Genomic DNA, 24,773 nt, shown 5'->3' on the forward strand with positions numbered 1-24,773 from the left:
ATATTACATGAACTTAGTAGATAAAGCAGCAGCAGGGTTTGAGAGGATGGACTCCAATTTGGAAAGAAGTTCTGTGGTGGATGAAACGCTATCAAACAGCACCCGGTGCCACAGAGAAATCACTCATGAAAGGAAGAGTTAATCAATGCAGCAAACTTCATTGTCTCGTTTTTAAAAATTGCCACGGCTACCCAACCTCTGGCAGCCACCACCCTTCATCAGTCAGCAGCCATCAACATCAAGACAGGACCCTCCACCAGTGAAAAGATTACAACTTGCTGAAAGCTCAGATGATGGTTAGTATTCTTTAGTGATGAACTCTTTTTAATTAGGGCATGTACATTTTTTTAGACATGTGCCATTACACACTTAACAGACTACAGTATAAACATGACTTTTATATGTCCTGTACAACAAACAAACAAAAAACCTGTTCATTCACTTTATTGCGATCTTCACTTTGTGGTGGGGTCTGGAACCAAACCTGCACTATCTCCGAGGTATGCCTGTATGACTGGCTTATTTCACTTAGCATAGTGTCCTCAGGGTTCATCCATGTTGTAGCATCTGTCAGACCCTCCTTCCTTTTTAAGGCTGAGTAATCCTCCATTGTTTGTTTGTATCGCGTTCTGCTTCTCCACTCATTTGTCGGTGGACACTTGGGTTGCTTCCACCTTTGGCTCGTCAATAATGCCGCTATGAACATGGGTGTGCAGATAGCTCTTGGAGATCTTGCTTTCAGTTCTTTTTATGTATATCCCGAAGTGACATTGCCGATCATATGATCATTTAATTTTTTGAGGAAACACTGCACTTTCTGTCCAAAGTGGGTGTGCCATTTTACATTCCCACCAATGGTGCACAAGGGTCCCAATTTTTCTGTACTTTCACCAACACCTGTTAGTTTTGTTTTTTTTTTAATAGTAGCCATCCTAACGGGTATGAGATGGTATCCCAATATAGTTTTTTTGTAAATATTTCCTAATGATCAGTGATGTTGGGCATATTTTCATGTCCTTATTGTACATCTGAGTATCTTCCTTGGAGAAATATCTAATCAAGTACTTTGCCCACTTTTGAATCCGGTTGTTTGTTTGCTACTGAGTTTTAGGAGTTCTATGTTCTGGATGTTAATCCCTTATCCCATAGGATTTGTGAATATTTTCTCCCATTCCATGGGTTGCCTTTTTATTCTGTGGATATTATCTTCGGATGCACATAATTTGTCAGTTTTTGTGAAGTCCAGCTTGTCTGTTTTTTCTTTTGTTGCCCATGCCTTTGGTGTCATGTGTAAGAAATCATTACCAAATCCAATGTCGTGAAGCTTCTGCCTTACGTCTTCTTCTAAAAGTTTTATTGTTTAGGGCTTACATTTAGGTCTTTGATCCACTTTGAGTTAATTTTTGTATATGGTGTGAGGTAAGAATGCAACCTCATTCTTTTGCATGTGGATGGATATTCAGTTTTCCAGTACCCATTACTGAAAAGACTGTCCTTTCCCCCATTGAATGGTCTTGGCATCTTTGTTAAAAATCATCTGATCATGTATGCATGGATTCGTCTTTGTATCTAATTCCATCTATTTATATATCTTTGTTTTATTCTGGAATTTTCATCGATTGGTCTTCAAGTTCATCATTTGATTTTCCAGCTTTAACTAATCTGTTTATACTATCAAGTATTACATTTCTATGGCTATAATTTGTAATTTTAAAAATCCTACCTGGTTCTTTTCCAAATATTGTTCTTTTGGTTTCAGCTCCTTCTTTTGTTTAATGACTTTAAACATAATATTTTTCTATTCCCCGATTATTACTCCATCATCTCAAGCTCTGAACTCTAATTTTTCTGTTTGTTGTGTCTGTTCAAACTCTTGCTCATGGTGGGTTATTTCTTTGTATTTTGTAATTTTGATTGTAATCTCACCCCTGTGGGAACTTGTTTTTTTCCATAGGAATAATGAAGAATTACTGCCTTACTGCCTCTAACAAAGGAAAGCCTGTGACAAGAAACAGAAAGTGGAATAGTGGTTGCCAGAGGCTGAGGGCAGGGGGAGTGGGTAACTGTGGAATGCGTAGAGTTTAGAGTCTTATGGGATGAAAAGGTTCTGGAGCTTGGCTGCACAACAATGTTAACACGACTAAATTGTGCTCTCTCGTGCACACTCTCAAATAAATTAATGAAAAAAATGGTAAATTTTATGTTAGGTGGTTTTTAGCACAATTAAAAATAAAAATAAAACAAAAGGAAGGCTATGATAGAGCAGGTAGAAAAACAGAAGCTCTGAAGATGACAGATGTAGAAGATGGTTACTGTTGACCACATACCTATACACAAGCTCTAGCAGCCCCATTTAAATCTAAAAGCAACACCAAAACCCTCCCTTGATGGGATTCTTTCTCACCATCAACTACCAAACCTCCAGGCAGAACTGTCTACCTCAGCAGCTTCTGCCCCTTCACCATGGTTCTCGCTTCCCATCTAAGGTCTCCAATGACCCGAAAGCTAAGGGACACTTTCCATCCTCACCTTATGGGACCCCGCAGTAACCCTCCACCCAACCGTCATTCCTTCCATGAATGGTTCTTCATTGCTGGCTTCCTGCATGACACGCTCTCTTGATTTTCTTCATTCCACACTGGCCTGTCCTCCCTCTTGGCTGAGTTGTCCTATTCCTGACTTCTACATCTTGGGATTTGCTCCTCGACACTCACCCTTTTTATTCTTTAACGATGTCATCAATCCCCACTAAAAAAACCCCTGTTTTCATTTTTGAGAATAAAAGAAAAAAACATGGAAACAAAAATGGCCCATAATCCCACTGCCCAGATGGCCTTTGTTGAGCTTTAAAAAAAAATAAGAATCAAAAAAAAAGAGGGGGGAGGAGTATTTGCACGGTTTGGAATATTCCAGAAGAATCAAGAGGTACAAGGCGGTTATTCAAGCCAGAAACTCGGGGGCTGTTTGTGATTCTTCCTATTCATTGCCTTGCCTTCCACATCCAAACCCTGGTCATGTCCTACCAATTCTGCCCTACAACACAACTAACTCACCCACTTTTCTCCCCATCCACCAGCAGCTTCCTTTGTGCTCACCTGGGTGATTCCAGTAGCCTCCTTCAGAACCCCGCCAAACACCTGTTCTCCCCTAAGCCAGCTTCTACAGGTCACACCTTTCTTTCCTCACGAATCCCTTCAGCCCAGTTCCTATTTCGGGTCCCTGACACACCATGTGCCGTTTTCCAGCATGGAGCCTTTGCTCAGGCTCTGCAGTCAGCTCTCAGCCTCCGGCTTCCTGGGCTGGCTCCCTCTCCCCTTTCCAGAAGGACTGTTTCCAACTGCCTTCCCTAAAAAGGCATCCATCTCTATTTTTATGCATCTCAGACTTTTTTTTTTGCTTCTTCTATGGTACGTGCCATATATGTTTGGAATGCCTTCATGTATCTGTTTACTTCTTTGTCTCTGTCTCCCTACCAGACTACAGGCCACGAGAAGGCAGGGACTGTCTCCATCTCTCTCTCTATCGTACCCTAGCACCAACTCCATCTTTGTTGAATAAACATGCCAGGCATTGTGCAAAGTGCTTTAACACATTATCTATCCTATTCAGTCTTCACTCCCTACACATGTATTATTTTTTTCCCATTTTGTACATGAGAAAACTGAAGCTCAGGAAGGTTAAGTAATGAGCCCATAGTTGCAGTTGGGGAGCAGCACGGCAGGACTCAAACCCAGCATCTGGCCCCAAAATCCACGCCCCCCCCCAAGTATGCTGTGCTCCCTCTCCTGCTGTCTACCTCTCCTCTCTCCTCAGCACATGGCATGGGATGGCGGGCTGAATGGATGAGTGACAATGGCCCAGCAGAGTTTATGCAGAGAAGGTACTGGGTCTCACCCCGAAGGTTCTTACCATGTAGGCTGCAGAGGCCAGTTCGTAAATGATGGCCTGGGCCCCAAGCTCTGTCACACTAATCAGTCCTGAAATGTTGGCACAGACACACATAAGACACATCTTAGAAAGTGGGCTAAAGCAAACATTTTCCTTAGGAAACTAGAATATATCTTAATTTAAAAGAAGCGAGAGGGTGTTTGGATAGCTCAGTTGGTTAGGTGTCCACCTCTTGGTTTCCGCTCAGCTCATGATCTCAGGGTCATGATACTGAGCACCGCAGGAGTCTGCTTGAAGGCTCTCTCCCTCTGCCCCTCCCCCCGACTCACTCACATGCTCTCTCTTACTCTCTCAAATAAATAAATCTTTAAAAAGAAAAAAAAAGAATTTAAAAAGAAGCCAGGATTGGTCCCAGAAGCATAACCCAATGGCACAATTCACTATCCAGGCTGTGCTGAGGAGAGCCCCAGATGTCCAGTTCCAGAAAGCTTCCAAGAACTAGGGCAGCTAAGACCTGATACAGTCAACCCATAAGCCCCTGTTCCACCAAGGAACAAAACGTCAGGTTTAAAGTAGAAAACCACGAGGCTCCTAGAGTTGCAGGTCATTGCTTGGGGAGCTGTAGGGTCACAACATGGGAGGGGAAGAACGGAGGGTATGGAACTCTGTATAGACGTGGTGGGACTACTGGAGTATTCAACTGTCCCCAGAAGCTGTAACATCAATCATTATCATCCTCTGTCTCTATTATTTCCTCTATTACTTTACTAGCAATAACATGGCTAAGGTGAATACCTATGACCGAAATTATTATAGCTGATAGAACCAAATCAGTCACTCTGTGTTTGTAAATGGTTTAAACACTTGAACGATGCCTAGCAAAAGTCAGCAGAAGCAGAGGGTCTGAGTGAGTCAGGAGACCCCCAGATTCGGGTTTCTGTTCTCCCTCCCATGACCTTGCCAAACCCTTTTTTTAACTGCGACCTCCCTTTCCGAACCTATAAAGTGAAGGGCAGTGAGGCCAACCTAAGCCCCACTCAACTTGAACACGCTTACGGTCAAACAAGGGTTTAAACCTATGTTGAAACTTCCATGAGCGCTTGACACAATGGAAAGGAAGGAGAAGTAAGGCCTATGTCTCTTGAGAAGCTCTGGAGACAAGAGTGGCCAGGCTGTTCTGGGATTTCTACTGGATTGTTGACAAACCTGCAAGGAAAGTTCCAATCTCAAAGGTCCACCACTCAATGCACACCATGAACATACTGGGAATAGCCAGCTGGATGTAGGAGCCCCACTCCTGCAAACAGTCCCAAGTCCAACCTGGAGAACAGGGAAGAAAGAAAACAGCTTTTACCTTGCAGCAGTCTCTGATGCCAACAATTCTATTTCACATGCCTGCCTCCTCCAAATGGCCAGAGATTGGGAGTAACCATAGTTGTCCAGAAAAATAATACATTTAAAGAGGTCAAATAAGACCAGAGTTCGAGATGGTGGGAATAGGGCTGGCAATACATAGTGAAACTGAAGTATGTATATGCCCTCCCACCCACACATTTCACACCTGGGTATAAGTGGCAGAGAGACTTTCAGAGAGCTCTGTAAGAACACATGCAGGCTGTTCACTGAGGCAGGTTGTGGTTGTGGGCTACTGGGGGCATCAAAGAGATCACTGGGAAGCTAGAGAAGCAAACTATGATCAATGTGTATTACAGTTAAAAGCAGAACACCAGATGCATATATGGCAATATGGTTAGATCTGAAAATGTACTGCTCACAGGCAACTAATATAACAACAGATCCTTCCAACTACATCAAAATTTAAAACTTCTGTGCATCCAAGGACACAATCAACAGAACAGAATCTGGCAGCCCACAGAACGGGAAAAAATATTTGCAAATCATATATGTGATAAGAATATCTGGATATCATTAATAACCAGAATATACAAAGAACGACAACAAACAATCCAATTAAAAAATGAGCAAAGGACTTGAATACACATTTCTCCAAAGAAGATACACAAATAGCCAACAAGCACATGAAAGAATGCTCAACATCACTAATCATTAGGGAAATGCAGATCAAAATCATAATAAGATGATATCTCACACCCATTAGAATGACTTCTTTAAAAAAGAAACAAAAGATAACATGTCTTGGTGAGAATGTGGATAAACTGTAACCCTTGTGCACTATTGGGGGTAATCCAAAGTGGTGCAGCCACTACAGAAAGGAAGTGTGGTGGTTCCTCAAAAAATTAAAAATAAAAGTATCATATGATCTGGAATATCACCTCTGAGTATACATAAAAAGACTTGAAAGCATGACCTCCGGGTCTGCTGGTATCTGCACACCCACGTTCACAGCAGTATTATTCATAAAAGCCAAGAGGTGGAAGCAGCCCAGATGTTCATCGACAGATAAGTGGATATGCAGAACGCAATACAGACATACGATGGAGTATGATTCAGCCTTAAAACAGGAAGGAGGGTCTGACAGGTGCTACAACAAGGATGAACCCTGAGGACACTATGCTAAGACACAAAAAGACAAATACTGTATATAATTCCACTTATATGAGGTATCTGGGGGAGTCAAAGTCGGACACAGAAAGCGGAATGATGGAATGGTGGTTGCCAGGGGACGGAAGGAGGGGGAACGGGAGTTTCTCTTTAATGGGGACAGAGTTCCAGTTTTGCGGTATGAAAAAGTTCTGTGAGATGAATGCTGGTGATGGTGGCCCTACAGTGTGAATGTTCCTCACACTACTTAACTTACACGCTTAAAAATGGTGAACACCGTAAATTTTATGTTATGTGTATTTCACTACGACTTAAAATAACAGAATGTTGTGCTAAGTCAGAGAGGTCAATAAACTTTTTCCATAAAGGGCCAAATAGCAAATATTTGCAGTGTTGCAGGCCAGATGGTCTCTGCCACTGTAGCAATGAGGGAATAGCAACAGGCAATGTTCAAGTGATTTGGGGCGGCCGTGTTCCAACCAAACTTTAGTTACAGAAACAAGCTGTGGCTGCATTGGGTCGGTGGGGTCGTTTGCCAATCTCCATGCCAAATGAAAACAATTTATGGGTGGAAGAAATCTAAACTATAATACTATTAGGCAAATATAAACATACAGAAGGCCCAAAAAAACTACTTTGCATTTTTCAAAGATGCAAATCAAAAGACATATATTAAGCACAGAGAGGGTGCCTTCAGAGAGGAGGGTGGGAATTGTGAAATGGAGGCAGAAAACACTCTAAAAAGGGAGAAGGGCCCCGTAAGACACAATGGCATATGTGTGCCATGAATGTGAGAAACTCAATGCTTTGGATCTAAGGTCCAGGACATGAGAGGGAGAGAAGGGGGAGGGGAAGAAAGCACTGAAAAACACTGAAGAGTTTTTATACATAAGAAAAAAGAAAGACACCAACAGCCATCTTGCCACTTACCTTATTGGGTCCCAGGAGAAGAAGAGAGGGTCTGGGGCCCCACCCCATCCCCCCAAATTTGGAGGTGAAGGCTTGATGGGAGAACAACATCAAGAACCAACCAACAAGAGGAACATGGCAGAGAAGTAGGAGACCTATATTTCATCCGGTCCCAGGAACTGAGCTAGATAGGGATCAAACCATTCTGAACACCTACGAACTCAACAGGAGATTGAAGAAAAGAACAGCAGCAACCCTCTGAACAGAAAAGCGACCACTTTCTGGGAGGTAGGACATGTGGAGAAGGGAATCCAAGGTGATATTCGGGAAGCTAGACCGCGGGGGTCTCAGCCTCTGTTGGCCGCTTCTGGCAAGTGATAGAGCCGTGGAGCACAAAATTGGAACTTCTAGAAGTCGACTCGCCTGAGGGACGTCACTCCAGTGGCTAAGCGGGGGGTGGAACCCTCACGGGACAGTGGGGTCTCAGGACCCTCGGGGTCACAGAAAGACCAGGGGTGCCTTGAGTGCAGCAGAGCTCCCAGGTATCGGAGCCGGGAAGCCGGCTGCAGAGGCGGAGCCCAGGCGCGGGCTCTCAGCTCGGGGTGGCCATCAACCGTGATCCGCGGCACAGTCGGGCCCCTGCTCCTCCAGCAGGGACCCAACAAGCGGCAGATCCGGGGAGACTCCCCTTCCTCCACCGGGAGGAGCGGCGCGGGAGGCACCGCAGGGATCTGCTGGGTTTGGAGACTCCACACGGGGTCGGGTGCCAGAGATAGAAACGCTTGGTCACAGGCCTGGTGAGCACGGAGTGGGCCGGAGACCAGGGAGACGGGAGTGACTGACAGCTTTTCTCTGGGGGCTCACTGAGGAGCGGGGTCCCGAGTTCTTGGCTCCTCCGGGGCGGAGATTGGGAGGCCGCCATTTACACTCTCGGCCTCCAAAGCTGTACAGAAAGCTCGCAGGGAACAAAAGCCCCGGAGAGCAAACCCGAGCAGATTACTTAGTCCGGACCCGGCAAGGGCAGGGCAATTCCGCCTCTGGCGAAGACTTTTGGAAACCACGGCAACATGCCCCTCCCCCAGAAGATCAGCAAGAACAGCCAGCCAAGAACTCCAGCGCTAGGGGAATAATGCACATAGAATCCATGGCTTTTTTCCCATGATTCTTTAGTCTTTCAAAGTTAATTTTTTTTTCTTTCCTTTTTCAACCACTTTCTTATTTTATCAACTCTTTTTTAAAATCTTTTTTAATTTTCATTTTTACACTTCATTGTATTTAATTTATTTTTGTGTGTGTGTTTGTTTTTCTTTCTTTACAAATTTGGGATGCACTTTCTTCTAACAGACCAAAATATACCCCAAATCTAATGTTTGGCTTTGTTCTATTCACTTGTCTGATCATATTCTCTTTTATGTTGTTGTTTTTTCTTCTTTTTTTTTTTTGTTTTCTTAAAGGCTTTTTTTAAAACACTTTTTTTTTAAGATTTTATCTATTTATCAGAGAGAGAGAGCACAAGCAGGGAGAGGGGCAGAGGAAGAAGCAGGCTTCTCCACTGAGCAAAGAGCCTGACGTGGGACTCAATCCCAGGACTCTGAGATCATGACCCGAGCTGGAGGCAGACATTTAACCGACTGAGCCACCCAGGCGTCCCTGTGAAAGGCTTTTTAAATTTTCATCTTTACAATCAAGAAATGGGCAGAAGACATGAACAGACATTTTTCCAAAGAAGACATCCAAATGGCCAACAGACACATGAAAAAGTGCTCAATATCGCTTGGCATCAGGGAAATCCAAATCAAAACCTCAATGAGATACCACCTCACACCAGTCAGAATGGCTAAAATTAACAAGTCAGGAAACGACAGATGTTGGCGGGGATGCGGAGAAAGGGGAACCCTCCTACACTGTTGGTGGGAATGCAAGCTGGTGCAGCCACTCTGGAAAACAGTATGGAGGTTCCTCAAAAAGTTGAAAATAGAGCTACCATATGATCCAGCAATTGCACTACTGGGTATTTACCCCAAAGATACAAAAGTAGGGATCCAAAAGGGTACGTGCACCCCGATGTTTATAGCAGCAATGTCCACAATAGCCAAACTGTGGAAAGAGCCAAGATGTCCATCGACAGATGAATGGATAAAGAAGAAGTGGTATATATATACAATGGAATATTCTGCAACCATCAAAAGGAATGAGATCTTGCCATTTGCAACGAGGTGGATGGAACTGGAGGGTATTACGTTGAGCAAAATAAGTCAAACAGAGAAAGACATGTATCATATGACCTCACTGATATGAGGAATTCTTAATCGCAGGAAACAAACTGAGGGTTGCTGGAGTGGAGGGCTGGGGTGGGAGGGATGGGGTGACTAGGTGATAGACACTGGGGAGGGTATGTGCTCTGGTAAGCGCTGTGAATTGTGCAAGACTGTTGAATCTCAGATCTGTACCTCTGAAACAAATAATGCAATATATGTTAAGAAAAAAAAAAAAGAAGAAGAAGAAGGTAGCAGGAGGGGAAGAATGAAGGGGGGGAAGTCGGAGGGGTAGACGAACCATGAGAGACGATGGACTCTGAAAAACAAACTGAGGGTTCTAGAGGGGAGGGGGGTGGGAGGATGGGTTAGCCTGGTGATGGGTATTGAGGAGGGCACATTCTGCATGGAGCACTGGGTGTTATGCACAAACAATGAATCATGGAACACTACATCTAAAACTAATGATGTAATGTATGGGGATTAACATAAGAATAAAAAAAATTTTTCATCTTTACAGTTACATTCTATCTTTTCAATGTATTTGATTTTATCTTTCTATGTATAAGTTTGTCTTTCTTTACAATTTTGGGATCTAGTTTTCTAAAAAACAGACTAAAATATACACAGAATCCAGTGTATTGCTCTATTCTGCTCACCTGTCTGATTATATTCTCTTTTTTCTTTTTTTTTTCCCCCTGGTTTCGGGTCTCTTCTGATTTGTTTAGTGTATATTTCTCTGGGGTCGTTGTTGCCATTTTAGTATTCTGTTCTCTCGTTCATTTATTCTTCTCTGAACAGAACAACAAGACGGAAAAACTCACCTCAAAAAAGAGAACAAGAGGCAGTACCGACTGCCAGGGACTTAATCAATATGGACATTAGTTAGATGTCGGAACTAGAGTTCAGAATAATGATTATAAAGATACTAGCTAGGCTTGAAAAAAGCATAGAAGACACTAGAGAATCCCTTTCTGGAGAAATCAAAGAACTAAAATCTAACCAAGTTGAAATCAAAAAGGCTATTAATAAGATGCAATCAAAAATGGGAGCCTCTAACTGCTAGGATAAATGAGGTAGAAGGGAGAATTAGTGATATAGAAGACCAAACGATAGAGAATAAAGAAGCTGAGAAAAAGATAAACAACTACAAGGGGAGAATTTGAGAGATAAATGATACCATAAAGCGAAACAATATTAGAATAACTGGGATCCCAGAAGAAGAGGAAAGAGAGAGAGGGGCAGAAGTTATATTGGAGCAAATTATAGCAGAGAACTTCCCTAATCTGGGGAAGGAAACAGGCATCAAAATCCAGGAGGCACAGAGAACCCCCCTCAAAATCAAAATACAAATAGGTCAACACCCGAACATATAATAGTGAAACTTGCAAATCTCAGAGACAAAGAGAAAATCCTGAAAGCAGCTCAAGACAAGAGCTCTGTATCCTACAAGGGTAGAAATATATAAGACTGGCAGCAGACCTATCCACGGAGACCTGACAGGCCAGAAAGGACTAGCATGATATATTCAGAGTGCTAAATGAGAAAAATATGCAACCAAGAATACTTTATCCAGCTAGGATGTCATTCCAAATAGAAGGAGTGATAAAAAAAAAAAATTAATTAATTTAAAAAAACCTCCAGGACAAACAGAAACTAAAAAAATTTGTGATCATCAAACCAGCCCTACAAGAAATATTGAAAGGGGTCCTTCTAAGCAAAGAGCACAAAAGCAACATAGACCAGAAAGGAACAGAGACAATACACAGTAACAGTCACCTTACAGGCAATACAATGGCATTAAATTCATATCTTTCAATAGTTACTTTGAATGTAAATGGGCTAAATGCCCCCAATCAAAAGACACAGGGTATCTGATTGGATAAAAAAGCAAGACCTATCGATATGCTGTCTGCAAGAGACTCATTTTAGACCCAAAGACACTTCCAGATTGAAAGTGAGGGGGTGGAAAACTCTTTATCATGCTAATGGACATCAAAAGAAAGCTGGGGTGGCAATCCTTGTATCAGACAGATTAGCTTTTAAACCAAAGACTGTAATAAGTCATGAGGAAGGACACTATATCATAATTAAAGGGTCTATCCAACAAGAAGATCTAACAATTGTAAATATGCCCCTAACATGGGAGCAGTCAATTATACAAGCCAATTAATAACAAAATCAAAGAAACACATCCATAATAATACAATAATAGTAGGGGACTTTAACAGCCCCCTCACTGAAAGGGACAGATCATCTAAGCAGAAGATCGACAAGGAAATAAGGGCTTTGAATGACACACTGGACCAGATGGACTTCACAGATATATTCAGAACATTCCATCCCAAAGCAACAGAATACACATTCTTCTTGAGTGCACATGGAATATTCTCCAGAATAGATCACTCCTGGGTCACAATCAGGTCTCAACCGGTACCCAAAGATTGGGATCATTCCCTGCATATTTTCGGACCACAATGCTTTGAAACTGGAACTCAATCACAAGAGGAAATTTGGAAAGGACTCAAATACATGGAGGCTAAAGAGCATCCTACTAAATAATGAATGGGTCAACCAGGAAATTAAAGAAGAATTTTTAAAAATTCATGGAAACAAGTGAAAACGAAAACACAACTGTTCAAAATTTTTGGGATGCAGCAAAGGTGGTCCTAAGAGGAAAGTATATAGCACTACAAGCCTTTCTTAAGAAATAAGAAAGGCCTCGCATACACAACCTAACCCTACACCTAAAAGGAGCTGGAGAAAGAACAGCAAATAAACCCTAAACCCAGCAGGAGAAGAGAAATAATAAAGATTAGAGCAGAAATCAATGAAATAGAAACCAAAACAACAGCAGAACAGATCAACGAAACTAGGAGCTGATTCTCTGAAAGAATTAATAAGATTGATAACCCCCTGGCGAGATTTATCAAAAAGAGAAAGGACCCAAATAAATAAAATCGGGAATGAAAGAGGGGAGATCACAACCAACACCAACGAAATACAAACAATTGTAAGAACATATTATGAGCAACTATATGCCAACAAATTAGACAATCTGGAAGAAATGGATGCATTCCTAGACACGTATAAACTACCAAAACTGAACCAGGAAGAAAGAGAAAACCTGAATGGACGCATCACCAGCAAGGAAATTGAAGCCGTAATAAAAATCTCCAAACACACAAGAGCCCAGGGCCAGATGGGTTCCCAGGGGAATTCTACCAAACATTTAAAGAAGAATTAATACCTATTCTTCTGAAGCTGTTTCAAAAAATCGAAATGGAAAGAAAACTTCCAAACTCTTTTTACGAGGCCAGAGAGGGTCCTGGGATCAAGCCCCCACATCAGGCTCCTTGCTCAGTGGGAAGCCTGCTTCTCCCTCTCCCACTCCCCCTGCTTGCTCTCTCTCTGTCAGATAAATAAGTAAATAATGTTAAAAAAAAAAAAAACCCACGGGAAATCAGCAAATACTCTGAAACAAAAGAAAACAAATACATAACACACCAGATGAGATGCAGCAAAGGAGCACTCCAACAGAAATTTATAGCTGTAAATGCCTAATGTCAAAAAAGAGAGAAGCTCTCAAACTGATAAAACTAATCTTACACATTGAGTTTCAAAACAGAAAAAGAGCAAATGAAACCCAAAGCTAGAACAACATAAATACTGAAGATTAAAGCAGAGATAAATGAAATACAGAACAGAAAAGTAACAGAAGAAACCAAAAATTGTTTCTTTGGGGAAAAAAAACCCAAAACAGATCAACAAAATTGACAACACTTTAGCTAAACTGACCAAGAGAAAAAGCACAAAGACTCAAATAACTGAAATCCAATGTAACAGTGGGGACGTTACTACCAACTTCACATTAATAAAAAGGATTTTAAGAGAGTTCTAGGAACAACTGTATGGAAACAAGTTAGATAACGAGATGACATGACAAAATTCCTAGAAACACGGGAATCACCTAAACTGACCCAAGAGAAATAGAAAATCTCAACAAATCTTTAATAAGGGATTGAATAGGCGATGAAAATTTCCCAACAGAGAAAAGTCCATGACCTAAGGCTTCACTGGTGAATTAAAGCAAACATCTGAAGAACTGACACCAATCCTTCTCCACCTCATCCAAAAAAGAGAAGAGTAAGTAACACTACTGAACTCATGGCCTCGTTCTATGAGGCCAGCATCCCCTGCTACCAAGGCCAGATTAAGACAACCCAAGAAAAGAAAACCACAGAGCAATATCCCTTATGAATATGGATGTAAAAATCCTCAACAAAATACTGGCAAACTACACCCAGCAGCATATTCAAAGGATTGTACACTGACCAAATGGGATTGATCCCAGAAATGCAAGTAATGACTAACACCAACCAATGCGATACATCACATTAATAAAACGAAGGGGGAAAAACAAATAGTGTTCATCTCAGTTAATGCAGAAAAAAAAATCCAACAGCCTTTTATGAACAGAAACACTCAACAAACTAGGAATAGAGGAAATTTTCTCAACCTGATGAAGCGCTTCTATGAAAAATTCCACACCTATCATATCAATGCCTAAGACTGAAAACTTTCCCTCTGAAATCAGAAACAAGATGAAGATGCTTGCTTTTGCTACTTCTATTCAACATTGTGCTGGAAGTTCTATCAGACTGACGAATCAAGAAAAGAAATAAAAGGCACCAAAACTGGGAAGAAAGAAGTAAAATGATCTCTATTCACACATGGCATGATCCTGTATGTAGAAACACCCAAAGAATCTACAAGAAAGCCGCTAGGGCTAATGAATGACTCCAGCAAAGTTTCAAGGTACAAGATCAACGGAAAGTAGATTGGAATTACCGGGGGCTGGAGGGAGGGAAAACGGGGAGTTATTGCTTAACTGGTACAAGGTTTCTGTTTGGGGTGATAGAAATGTTTCTGAAATAGATGGTGGTGATGGTTACACAACATCGTGAATGTACTGAAGAGCACTTAAAATGGTTAAGACAGCAAGTTTTACATGAGATATACCTTAGCACAATTTTAAAGATTAGAAAACAAACAAAACAAACCCATTTTACTAAATTTACAAATGCATATTAAACTATTTAAGGGAATTTAGCTAACCTGTAAGTGGTACTGATTGTTTTAAGAGAGTTCAATCTGTTCACTTGAGTTGGTAAGACATTAATCCAACTTCACTTTAATGTAGCAGGGTAAACTGCAAAGAACAGTTAGGATTTTTGCATCTGCACTTTTAATTCATTAAGTATCAATTCTTACAACCCAACAGCTGCCAACAGTTTTCTATGACCAAAAGCTGCCTTCATAGATATAAAATCTTTAAAAAATCTCATATTGACCTGTAATTTTTATTTCCACTAATTTAAATATTTTCTGTAATTTTTAAATTTTCCAAAAGATCTAAAAATTAAAAAAAAGAACTCTCTGTGGAGGGAAACAATTCCCCAAGCCAGAATTACATCCTTCTGAATAATAAATAACAAAATGTAAGAAATCAAAGTCCTCGTACCTCCCCAAGTGTTGACGTGGATTTTTTTCCACCACACATACAGGAAAAGAAGAGCAGACAGGAGGAACTGGGAAGTGGTGTTTGCCCAGGCAGATCCTCTGAAGGAGAGAACGTGATCATTCCCTGTGAGTGTCTTCCGTCCAAGTACAAAGAAACAGGCTACCCCCGAAGAGCTTTGGCTTCATTAGAGAATCACAGTCTTTAGAAAAGCCTAGAACCCGTGGGCTATCTTCTAATGATACAGCACCCACTTATGATGGACTTGTTTTCTTTCCACCAACACTGAATTTTGTGGAGGGGCCAAATGTGACTACTCGTCAACCCAAAAAACAAAAGAACATAAACATCTGTCACCATTCTTTGTCCTCACAGCCTGAAATAACCCATCGGATAAATTCTTAGACATAATTAGTTACATAGAGTATCAAAACACAGCTACTGTGTTCAAAATACTGGTCTAAGGTTCATAGTTGTTTTATTTCCCAGGATTATAATAAATTTGTTTGCTATTACAAGATAACCTCAGAGCATCTTCGACAGATGACATTTTACCCCACAAATAAAACGATGCACAGAGCGCCCGGGACTGCTTGCTGTCTATTTTTTCACTTTACTCTTCTGACCAATCCTTGAATTTTATCACTGATTAATCCATTCCCATGGGTTCTTCTCCTCTTACCCAACTACCCCCAAACTGTCCTTCGTAAATCTGTTCAAGAAACTTTTTTTTTAAAAGATTTTTATTTATTTTGTTCAAGAAACTTTGAAGAGAGGGCCTGTAATGTGCACCTGAAGGGGAAGCCCGGACCCCCTACTCAGGCGTTTACGTAGGTTGATATCACCAGCTCGCAAACCTGCCTGCTGACTCTTACAGCCAAAGCCTCTTTCAGTTTCCTGGCATAAGGAAGATGTTACCAACATTTTTTCATTCATTATTCTTTTATTCCACCTCTCCACTGTCCTTTACTTAATGGCTTTTATATATATGTTTCCTACTGCAACTAACAGTAAGAAATAAATTTCCTATCACTACCCGGTACCCACAATAATATGCGTACGCACAGGCGCGCACGCACAGAAACAAACGTCTCGTGAAAATACCCCCCTACCTTCTCATTTTCTATTCCATTCTATTTCATTTTGTTTTATTTCATTCATAATACACCTCATTTTTTAAAGTGTCCATCATGACCCACTAAACTAGTTTTTTTATTTATAAAGACCCACGCTGCCCTAAAGCATCTAAAAACTGCCAGGGCTCAGGGCTGGGTCTCCAAGCGCTGGTGGGACCACGTCCGCCACATGTGAGGGAGACTGGCTCTGGGCCAGTGCACCAGAAGGTTCGACCGAGGGATGGACCAACAGCATGGCGCCTCTGTGAGAGGTCCAATCTGACACTGCCTTCAACGGGGGACCCTCCCAATTCCTCCATAAAGATGGAATTGGCTCAGTCTCTTACAACTCAGAGAGAGCAGGAGAATCCCTACAGTCCTCTGCCCCCTCCTGCCTTCGCTCGGGGCACCCATCTCCATCCACACAGGCTCCTCAGGCTAACTCCACTCCGACATGCAGGTGTTGGCTCACGCATCACTTCTTCCACAGCATCCTCCCTCATCTCCCCCAACTAAGCCTCTCACTCCTTGCAACAGCCTAGGCTGGCTGCCCCTCCCGGTGCCCTGAGCACCAGCCCCCGCCCTATCATATGGAGGCATCTCTCAGTGCTCCCTCCGGGGCTGCCTCACTCCCCTGTATCCTAGCCCCTGGGACTGGAGCCAGCACATAGCAGACACTCAGGATTTGGGGAATGAGAGGGTCACTACTTACACCACGCCGAGGTCCAGGGCATAGAGCAGGAGGGCATTCATGCCCACGTTGATCACGTTCGCTGCAATCCCAGTGATCACTTGCGGCATGATGATGCCCTAAAATCCCCAGACAAGTAAGAAAACAAATAGCATTTTCAAGAGCTAATCAGTTAGGTGGTGTGAAATAACGGAAAACATACATATTGGTCTCTGCCCCCGCCCCGCCCCCGGTTCCCAGCACAGAGCTCCTAAATCCCTGGTAATTTCCCCAGTGATAAGAGCACTAGGGGAATCCTGTGTTCTAATACATGAGGTTTTCAACATGGGTTCTTGACACGGAGTTCCTAAATCCTTTGGAATGTCTTGGGTGACAAGGGTGCCTTTTGTCATAATGAGGGGACTCTCAGTGGGCTCCTGGATGGGAACTGGTCACGAGAAACACCAAGCCATGATTAGAAGCTTGACTTTTTCAGCCCACCTCTCATTTTCCAGACAGGGGAGAGGGGCTGGGAACAGAGTAAATGGTCAATCCTGCCTATGTGAGGAAGCCTCCATAAAAATCCCAAAAGCACAGGGTTCAGAGAGCTTCCAGGTTGGTGAACATGAGGGCGTGCTGGGAAAATGGCACCCCTTTCCCACAGACCTCGCCGTCTGGGTGTTCGTCGGCATTCTCTGCCATATCCTTTGATAATAAACTGGTAAAACCCAACCAACCAGCAGTGTGTAAATGCTTCTGAATGACCCGCTGGGCCCCAGGTGATATCACAGAGAGAGAAGAGAAGGAAGGATCGCATGCACAGCAACTCGATTCCTGGCACGCGGTGTCACAGGAAGACCATTTGGGAGACACTTCTTGGCCAAGTGACTTCTCCACAGGGCCGCAGTGAAGGTTCGTGAAATCATCTCATACAGAACACCCCCAGGCCAGGCCCCTAGCAGGCGTGCAGTGAGGGTTCCACCCAACCCCCCGGGCTTTACAGGGCCATAGCTCCTCGCTGCTTCTGGGTCTGTGGCCCACTCTACCCTGGTCCTCGGATAAACATTTTCTTTAGGATTCTCCATGTGTTTAAACAGAGCTGGCCACCATCAAAATAGAGCGGCTTCTGTGGACAGAAGTCACATGAAGGCAAGCAGGTGGCTCACGGAAGAGGTAAGGGGTGGAGCGTGCGGACTGCACAGTAACACCAGGGGTGGGCGCTGGAATCTGACAGTCGGAGACGGGCGTCTCCTGAGCTGGACAAAATCCATCTACGAGATGTCACGTCTCCCCAACAAGGAGCTCTGGGTAGAATTCCAGGAAAAAAAATTGTGGATTGCTTTCATGGAAAACTCCCTAAGAATATTTATTATACATTTCCAGTACCGTGGAGTAAAAATAGAAAACAAATCTGTACCTGACTTTGTAAGTACCTCGTCTGCAGCTGGAACAGGAATGCTGCCTGTAAGATGAAATAGAAAAACACCTCTTGTTAACATGAAAGTATAATTGTAATTCCAACAGTTTCTGTCAGTTCTGTTTTTCAAGAAGATATTTCTTCTTGATGAGACCTCAAATTTGGAGAACCAGCGCCACACCAACCAATGCTAGGATGCTAACTGTTTGGAATTTTCCAGAAAGGACTCCCCGACGCTGTCTGGAATTTTCCAGAAAGGATTCCCCGATGAACGGACAAGTCGACTTCTAACTGGCTGAAGCAGGAACCGCTCACTCCTTTGACATCTGAATGGCTCCCAGGGTGCTAGCTGGGGGTACCTTCCCCAGATCCCAGGGGAGCCCCGGAAGCACCCTGATTAATTTGCAATCGAAAGTAACCATGGCATAATGAAGGAAAGTTCTTCTCCTGATCAGTGTAAGTTGTGGGATCTCAAAGTGGTACAAGCTCTGAGAATCAGTAAGGGAAGGATGGCAGGTCCAAGACATACTCGTTGAATGTACACAGGAAGAGCACTATGATAAAACAAAGGAGGGAGGCACACACATGACCACATTCATGAGCTGCTTCATGCATTGCAACGCAGGGTGCCTAGCTGGCTCAGCTGGTTGGGCGCCTGCCTTCGGCTCAGGTCATGATCCCGGAGTCCTGGGATCAAGCCCCACATCGGGCTCCCGGCTCATCCGGGAGCCTGCTTCTCTCTCTGCCCCTCCCCCCTGCTCTGCTCGCTCTCTCTCTCACTCTAATAAATAAATAAATATATCTAAAAAAAAAAAAAAAAAAAAAGAATACCCTTGACACTTACAGGAAGAGCCGGAATAAAAATCATCACATAAATCTGGGCTATCCTGAAATAAACAACAAACAGCCTTCAGTTAATATTCAAACAATTGCTGGTCCTATTTCTTCAAATTGAATCCATACAGTATTTTCTAAAAATTAAAACTTAAAATAATTTAGATGGGGAAATTTAGTAACACTCTTAAGAGACCTTTTCTACAACCCAAATTAACACTACCTCAGGCCTGCTGAGGGTCTGCTTTCTAAAGGGAAGCCGGACTTCACATCTTTCAGCTCCTTCTTAGCAGAAAAGGTAGAATGAACACAGCAAAATGAACTGAAAGTTGGGCAAAATTTAGAAACGTTTTCAGTCAGGACTGTAGGTGTATCTCACACTAAAGCCAGAGGAACGGTCTTCTAGAAAAGGAGAGATGCCTCCCTGGACCCCACGTACCCTGAAGACGATCCCAGAGAGCTTGCTGGAATTGTAGGTTTAAAAAAACCCCAACTCTAAAAACAAAAGTGAAGGCAACTGGGTTCCTATTCTGCTCTGGGAGGAGAGAGAGACTCTGTGCGTTTGCAAAACACCACAATGGAGGAACTCTGGGAAAGGTCGACTCGGGCCAAGGGTATTACGTTCTTGTCTTGTAGCTTTTCACTTTGGGCACGGCACCAGGTCACCGTGTCACCCCGTGTCAGGTGGACCCCACCAGCCCTCTATCCTGTGGTCTGCACGTCACAGCTTCCATTTGCCACGGAGTTCGAGTCCAGGGAATTGGCTGAACACGTCAACATGGGTAAGAGGACCAGACAGTGACTTACTCTGAACCTGGGGTTCTGACATTAAGAGACGCTGCTGACCTGGAGACTTCGGGGTCTTGTTTCAAGAGCAGGAGGATGCGCTCCGTGTTGATGAAGAGGGCCCAGCAAGGAAAGCAACACAGCATCAAGATGAGGATTCCTCTTTGAAGGATGATCCCCACGCGTTTTAGGTTCTTGCCTCCGAAGGACTTGAGGGAAGAAACGTAACAACGGTAAAGAATGCTAAGGTGTGCTGAGAGCCATGTGGGAGAGGTCCGGCAGGGCGGCCCACGTGGCTGGGACCAGGGAGGGGCACGGCAGCAGGCCCAGCGGCCTCCACAGTGCGACAGGGTCAGCAGGGAGTTCCCAGCAGGGAAAGGACATAACCTGCTGAAGTCTAAGAGGGACAAGGGTCCAGAAGCCAGAGGTGAGCAGCCACCGGGCGGCCAGAGTGCGGAGCAGAGAGCGGGCCAGGGGAGGACAGGGCAGGCCCCAGACAGAAGCAGACCTGACCGAGACCGAGGGGCCGCATCCCCACAGTAGCCTTGGCCGAGTCTGGGCGTCGCGGAGCTTTTCTCACGCTCCCTTTCCTTCAAGTAACCCGAATGACCGTCTCTTTCCACACCCAAAAAGGGGTCAACCTTAAAGCACAGTACAAGAGGCAATGGAAACAGGGCACCTGGGTGGCTCAGTCAGTTAAGCGTCTGCCTTCGGCTCAGGTCATGATCCCAGGATCCTGGGATCGAGCCCCGCATCAGGCTCCTTGCTCAGTGGGAGGCCTGCTTCTCCCTCTCCCACTCTCCCTGCTTGTGTTCCCTCTCACTGTGTCTCTCTGTCAAATAAATAAAATCTTTAAAAAAAAAAAAGAAGCAATGGAAACAAATTAAATAAAAATCACGGCAAGATAAATGACATAGGATATTATGTAGATATTAAAAGGACTGTGTGTACCTACTTCATCCATGTGTTCTCCAAAACACACGGTTTAATGGGAGGAAAACGTAATAAAACCACGTAGATTTTAGAATGGTGTTGGTGTGTAAGCATACACAGATGGAAATATTTGGAGGACATTCACCAAAAAGTTAATAGAGTTAACGCAGAAGGGTTAAATTTTAGTGATTTTTTCCCCCATCTTTTTCTCTTTTTTTTTTTTTTTTTTTAAAGATTTTATTTATTCATTTGAGAGAGAATGAGATAGAGAGAGCATGAGAGGGGGGAGGGTCAGAGGGAGAAGCAGACTCCCTGCCGAGCAGGGAGCCCGATGCGGGACTCGATCCCGGGACTCCAGGATCATGACCTGAGCCGAAGGCAGTCGCTCAACCAACTGAGCCACCCAGGCGCCCTCAAATACTTTTCTAGGTAACCTGAAGTTTCTATATGTGCTTGACTTTTAACTACCTTCTTATTTTATTTTATTTTTTATTATTTTTTTTACAATCTTTTTAAAAGGCTATTTAAAATCCAGGAAACAATGTACTATTATGGAATATATTTACTAATACAGAAAGATGCCCATTATATGTTGATAGGTGGGGCAATAAGTTAAACATATAGTCTTTTTCGTTTTTTCTTTAAACCATATGAATAAAAATAACAGAAATGGTGCAAAAAGGTACAAAAAACTAGTTTAAAATAAAAATTCATATCCTGGGGCACCTGGGTGGCTCAGTCGTTAAACGTCTGGCTCTGGCTCAGGTCATGATCCCAGGATCCTGGGATCGAGCCCCGCATCGGGCTCCCTGCTCCACGGGAAGCCTACTTCTCCCTCTCCCACTCCCCCTGCTTGTGTTCCCTCTCTCGCTGTGTCTCTCTGTCAAATAAATCAATAAAATCTTAAAAAAAAAAAGATTTTATAAAATAAATAATAAAAATAAAAATAACAATTCATATCCTATGCCATGCCAATCCAGAGCTAACTTTAGCCTAAATTACATTAAATCCTTTAGAGCCATGTTTAGCTTAGCCCATAAAAACTATCTCAGGACACCTTCATGCACAAACTGCCGGGGAGCTGAGTGCAACAGCTCAGAAGACACCATATATGCTGAGTGCTGCTCCTTCCTTGGGATATAACCCTGTCCTCACTCTCCCAGGCATTGGGATTTGAAGACAGGACTCATCTGATACATCCACCCACCCATCTATCCATCATCCAACTATTCACTCATCCATCTACCACCCACCCAACCATCTATCCACCCATCCATCCCTCTACCCACCTACCCATCCATGCATCATCCATCTACCCAACCATCTACTTAACCATCCATCATCCATCTACCCAAGCACCCATCCACCATCCACCTAAACATCTATCCACCTGTCCATCCATCATCCATCTACCCAACCGTCCACACAACCATCTATCTAACCATCCATCTGTCCCTCCACCCACCCACCTGGCCATCCATCATCCATCTATCCAACCAACCATCTGTCCACCCATCTACCCATCTCTGCTTGCTTCTCTGCTTTCCTCTCACTCATTCAACAAACATCCAGGGTACCCACTACACAGCAAGCACAAGGCTGAACCACAGGGATCCAAAGACTGAATGGGAGAAAGTCTTTCTCCCCAAGCACCTCGGATCCTAGTAGGGAAACCACTAGGGTTGTAAAGCAGGTGGGTGAAATGGAAGACGGAGCCAGGAGTGAAAGGCCTGGACCAGAATCTGACCTCTGATTATGCTAGCACACCGACCCAGAGTTCCCAATCCCATGACAGCCAATGAGGATGGAGAGAAGTGAGCAGATTCTCTGCTAACACATGGAGATGGGAGAAAAAGAAGGATTCTGATTTGAGCGGAGGCTGGTGTATTCTTGTGAGACAAACAGTTCGGGTGGGAAAGCCTGACGAGTTTAGTTCTGGTCGAGCTGAATTTGAGGTGTCTGGGACGTGACCGACATTCAAGCCTGGCCCTCAGGAGAGAGACATGGGGGTGGGAGAGGGAGCTGTGAGTCTTCAACATCGGGTGAGGGAGGACAGTTTTAGGGTGGGAGAGATCACAACGGGAGAGAAGGAAAACCCAGACCCACCTGAGCACACAGGCCCCGAAGACACAATTAGGAAAGCCGACCCTCCTTGTATCTGCAGCCGTCAGCAGCATGGTATTTGACAAAGAAGAGGCAACAAAAGCCACGGAGGGGACAGTCCCCTACGCTGTGTCCCACAGGAAAGGGAACTGACCACAACAGGCGTGTGGGGGGGGGGGCCTCACCTGAGACATGAGTGTGTCGCAAGCCGAGGCCAAGCCAGTCCCCACGGAAATCCCAGTAACGTTCACAACCTGCAAGGAACAAGAGAGTTGCAGCCAGGACCCCGGGGCCCAGCCGGGGCAGCCTCGAGGCCAGCAGGCCCCTCCACACCAAGGAGTGACGGAAGGCAGCTTATCTCGAAGGAGCACCCCGCGATCCCACGCTGAAGGCCTTCCACTGTCGACTGTAAACACAACTAAAGCCTCCGACTAACGGATCCCAATCACTTTGAGTCAACCAGCGTGGCTCACAACCTAATTTTTCTCAACCCAGCACCTGTTACAGCGTCTATGTGAAAAAGTTGTGACTGATACCTAACAGCAATGCCCCTGGGCTGCGACGTGCATTTTTTTTTTTAATTTTATTTATTTATTCATGAGAGACAGAGAGAGAGAGAGAGAGGCAGAGGCAGAGGGAGAAGCAGGCTCCCCGCCTAGCAGGGAGCCCGATGTGGGACTCGATCCCAGGACCCTAGGATCATGACCTGAGCCGAAGGCAGACGCTTAACCATCTGAGCCACCCAGGCGCCCGAGACGTGCATTTAATAATAATGACAGCAAACCCACACTGAGCGTATGCGACAAGAAGGCCCCGTTCCAGGGCGCCTGGGTGGCTCAGTCGGTTGAGCGGCTGCCTTCGGATCAGGTCATGATCCCAGGTTCCTGGGATCGAGCCCCGCGTCGGGCTCCCTGCTCAGTGGAGAGTCTGCTTCTCCCTCACTCTCTGCCTACTTGTGCTCTCTATCTCTCTGTCAAATAAATAAATAAATAAATCTTAAAAAAAAAAAAAAAGAAGGCCCCGTTCCAGGCCCCTGCCATGCGAAGTGTCATGAGCACTACTCCCATCTTCCGGGTCACTTGAACAAGTCACAGAAAGCTGCGTTCATTCAGCTGGTGGCCTGAGGCTGGGAAGTCTGGCCCCAGGCTTCAACCTTCTAGTGAGAAACGGGGACTCATTCTGTGTCACCCTCTCGCCTCGGCCTCACCCGGGGCCCCTGACCATTAAGGGCACAGACGGTAACCTGCAGGTAAGGGTCAGAGCCCAAGGTGCTGTTTTGCAATGACAGGGGATGGGGAGAGCTGGAGGCCCTCGTTTTCATCCCCGGTCTCACATTTAGCAGGAAGGTCAACCCCCACTGAGTTAGCTTCTTGGCTGACCAAGGTCACGGACTCTAGCCCCCGGGAGTCGGTGACAGGCCACATGCAGAGTGAGTCCCCTGGGCCCTGGTCCAGGGGACAGTAGGAGGTACCCACACCCAAGACACCTCGTGCTCTGCCTGCCAGCCCAGGGCAGCATCGGGGCTAAAGCTCCAAACACGCCTCCGCCTTCCAGGGAAAGAAAGGAAAGCTATTCCTCTTCCTCGACGGCTTCTAGTCTCTCCCCAGGTCAAGTCCGTTGTCAGAGCCTGCCTTGATTCCCGTCACAGGCTGCTAACCCTGAGCTCAGACATCATCCCTTCCGCCTAAAAATGACCACCTGCATGCTCAGCCGGTCCTCCACTTCACCCAAGGCTACAAGAGACACTCCTCTGACTCAACATCAGGAAAGGTCATCTTTCCCCCGAAGAGATAGCTCAGTAACATCTGGGGCGTGCTGG

The 24,773-nt window shown here is 44.4% G+C and overlaps 1 protein-coding gene across 1 annotated transcript in view; it reads right to left on the reverse strand.

The window, feature by feature from the left end:
* Nucleotides 1-24,773, reverse strand: part of LOC117999910 (multidrug and toxin extrusion protein 2-like) — a 55,529-nt gene that overhangs the window by 25,908 nt on the left and 4,848 nt on the right. The window contains exons 3-10 of the mRNA XM_034989310.1: nt 23,140-23,208; nt 19,979-20,127; nt 19,143-19,185; nt 18,299-18,343; nt 16,924-17,021; nt 15,100-15,197; nt 5,095-5,208; nt 3,910-3,977 (exon numbers count right to left, since the gene is read on the reverse strand). Coding sequence (XP_034845201.1) covers nt 3,910-3,977; nt 5,095-5,208; nt 15,100-15,197; nt 16,924-17,021; nt 18,299-18,343; nt 19,143-19,185; nt 19,979-20,127; nt 23,140-23,208 — 684 coding nt within the window. The remainder of the gene's footprint in view (nt 1-3,909; nt 3,978-5,094; nt 5,209-15,099; nt 15,198-16,923; nt 17,022-18,298; nt 18,344-19,142; nt 19,186-19,978; nt 20,128-23,139; nt 23,209-24,773) is intronic.

Source organism: Mirounga leonina, unplaced genomic scaffold (assembly GCF_011800145.1).
Source record: "Mirounga leonina isolate KUSES-001 unplaced genomic scaffold, KU_Mleo_1.0 Mir_488, whole genome shotgun sequence".
In the NCBI taxonomy this organism is placed as follows: Eukaryota; Metazoa; Chordata; class Mammalia; order Carnivora; family Phocidae; genus Mirounga; species Mirounga leonina.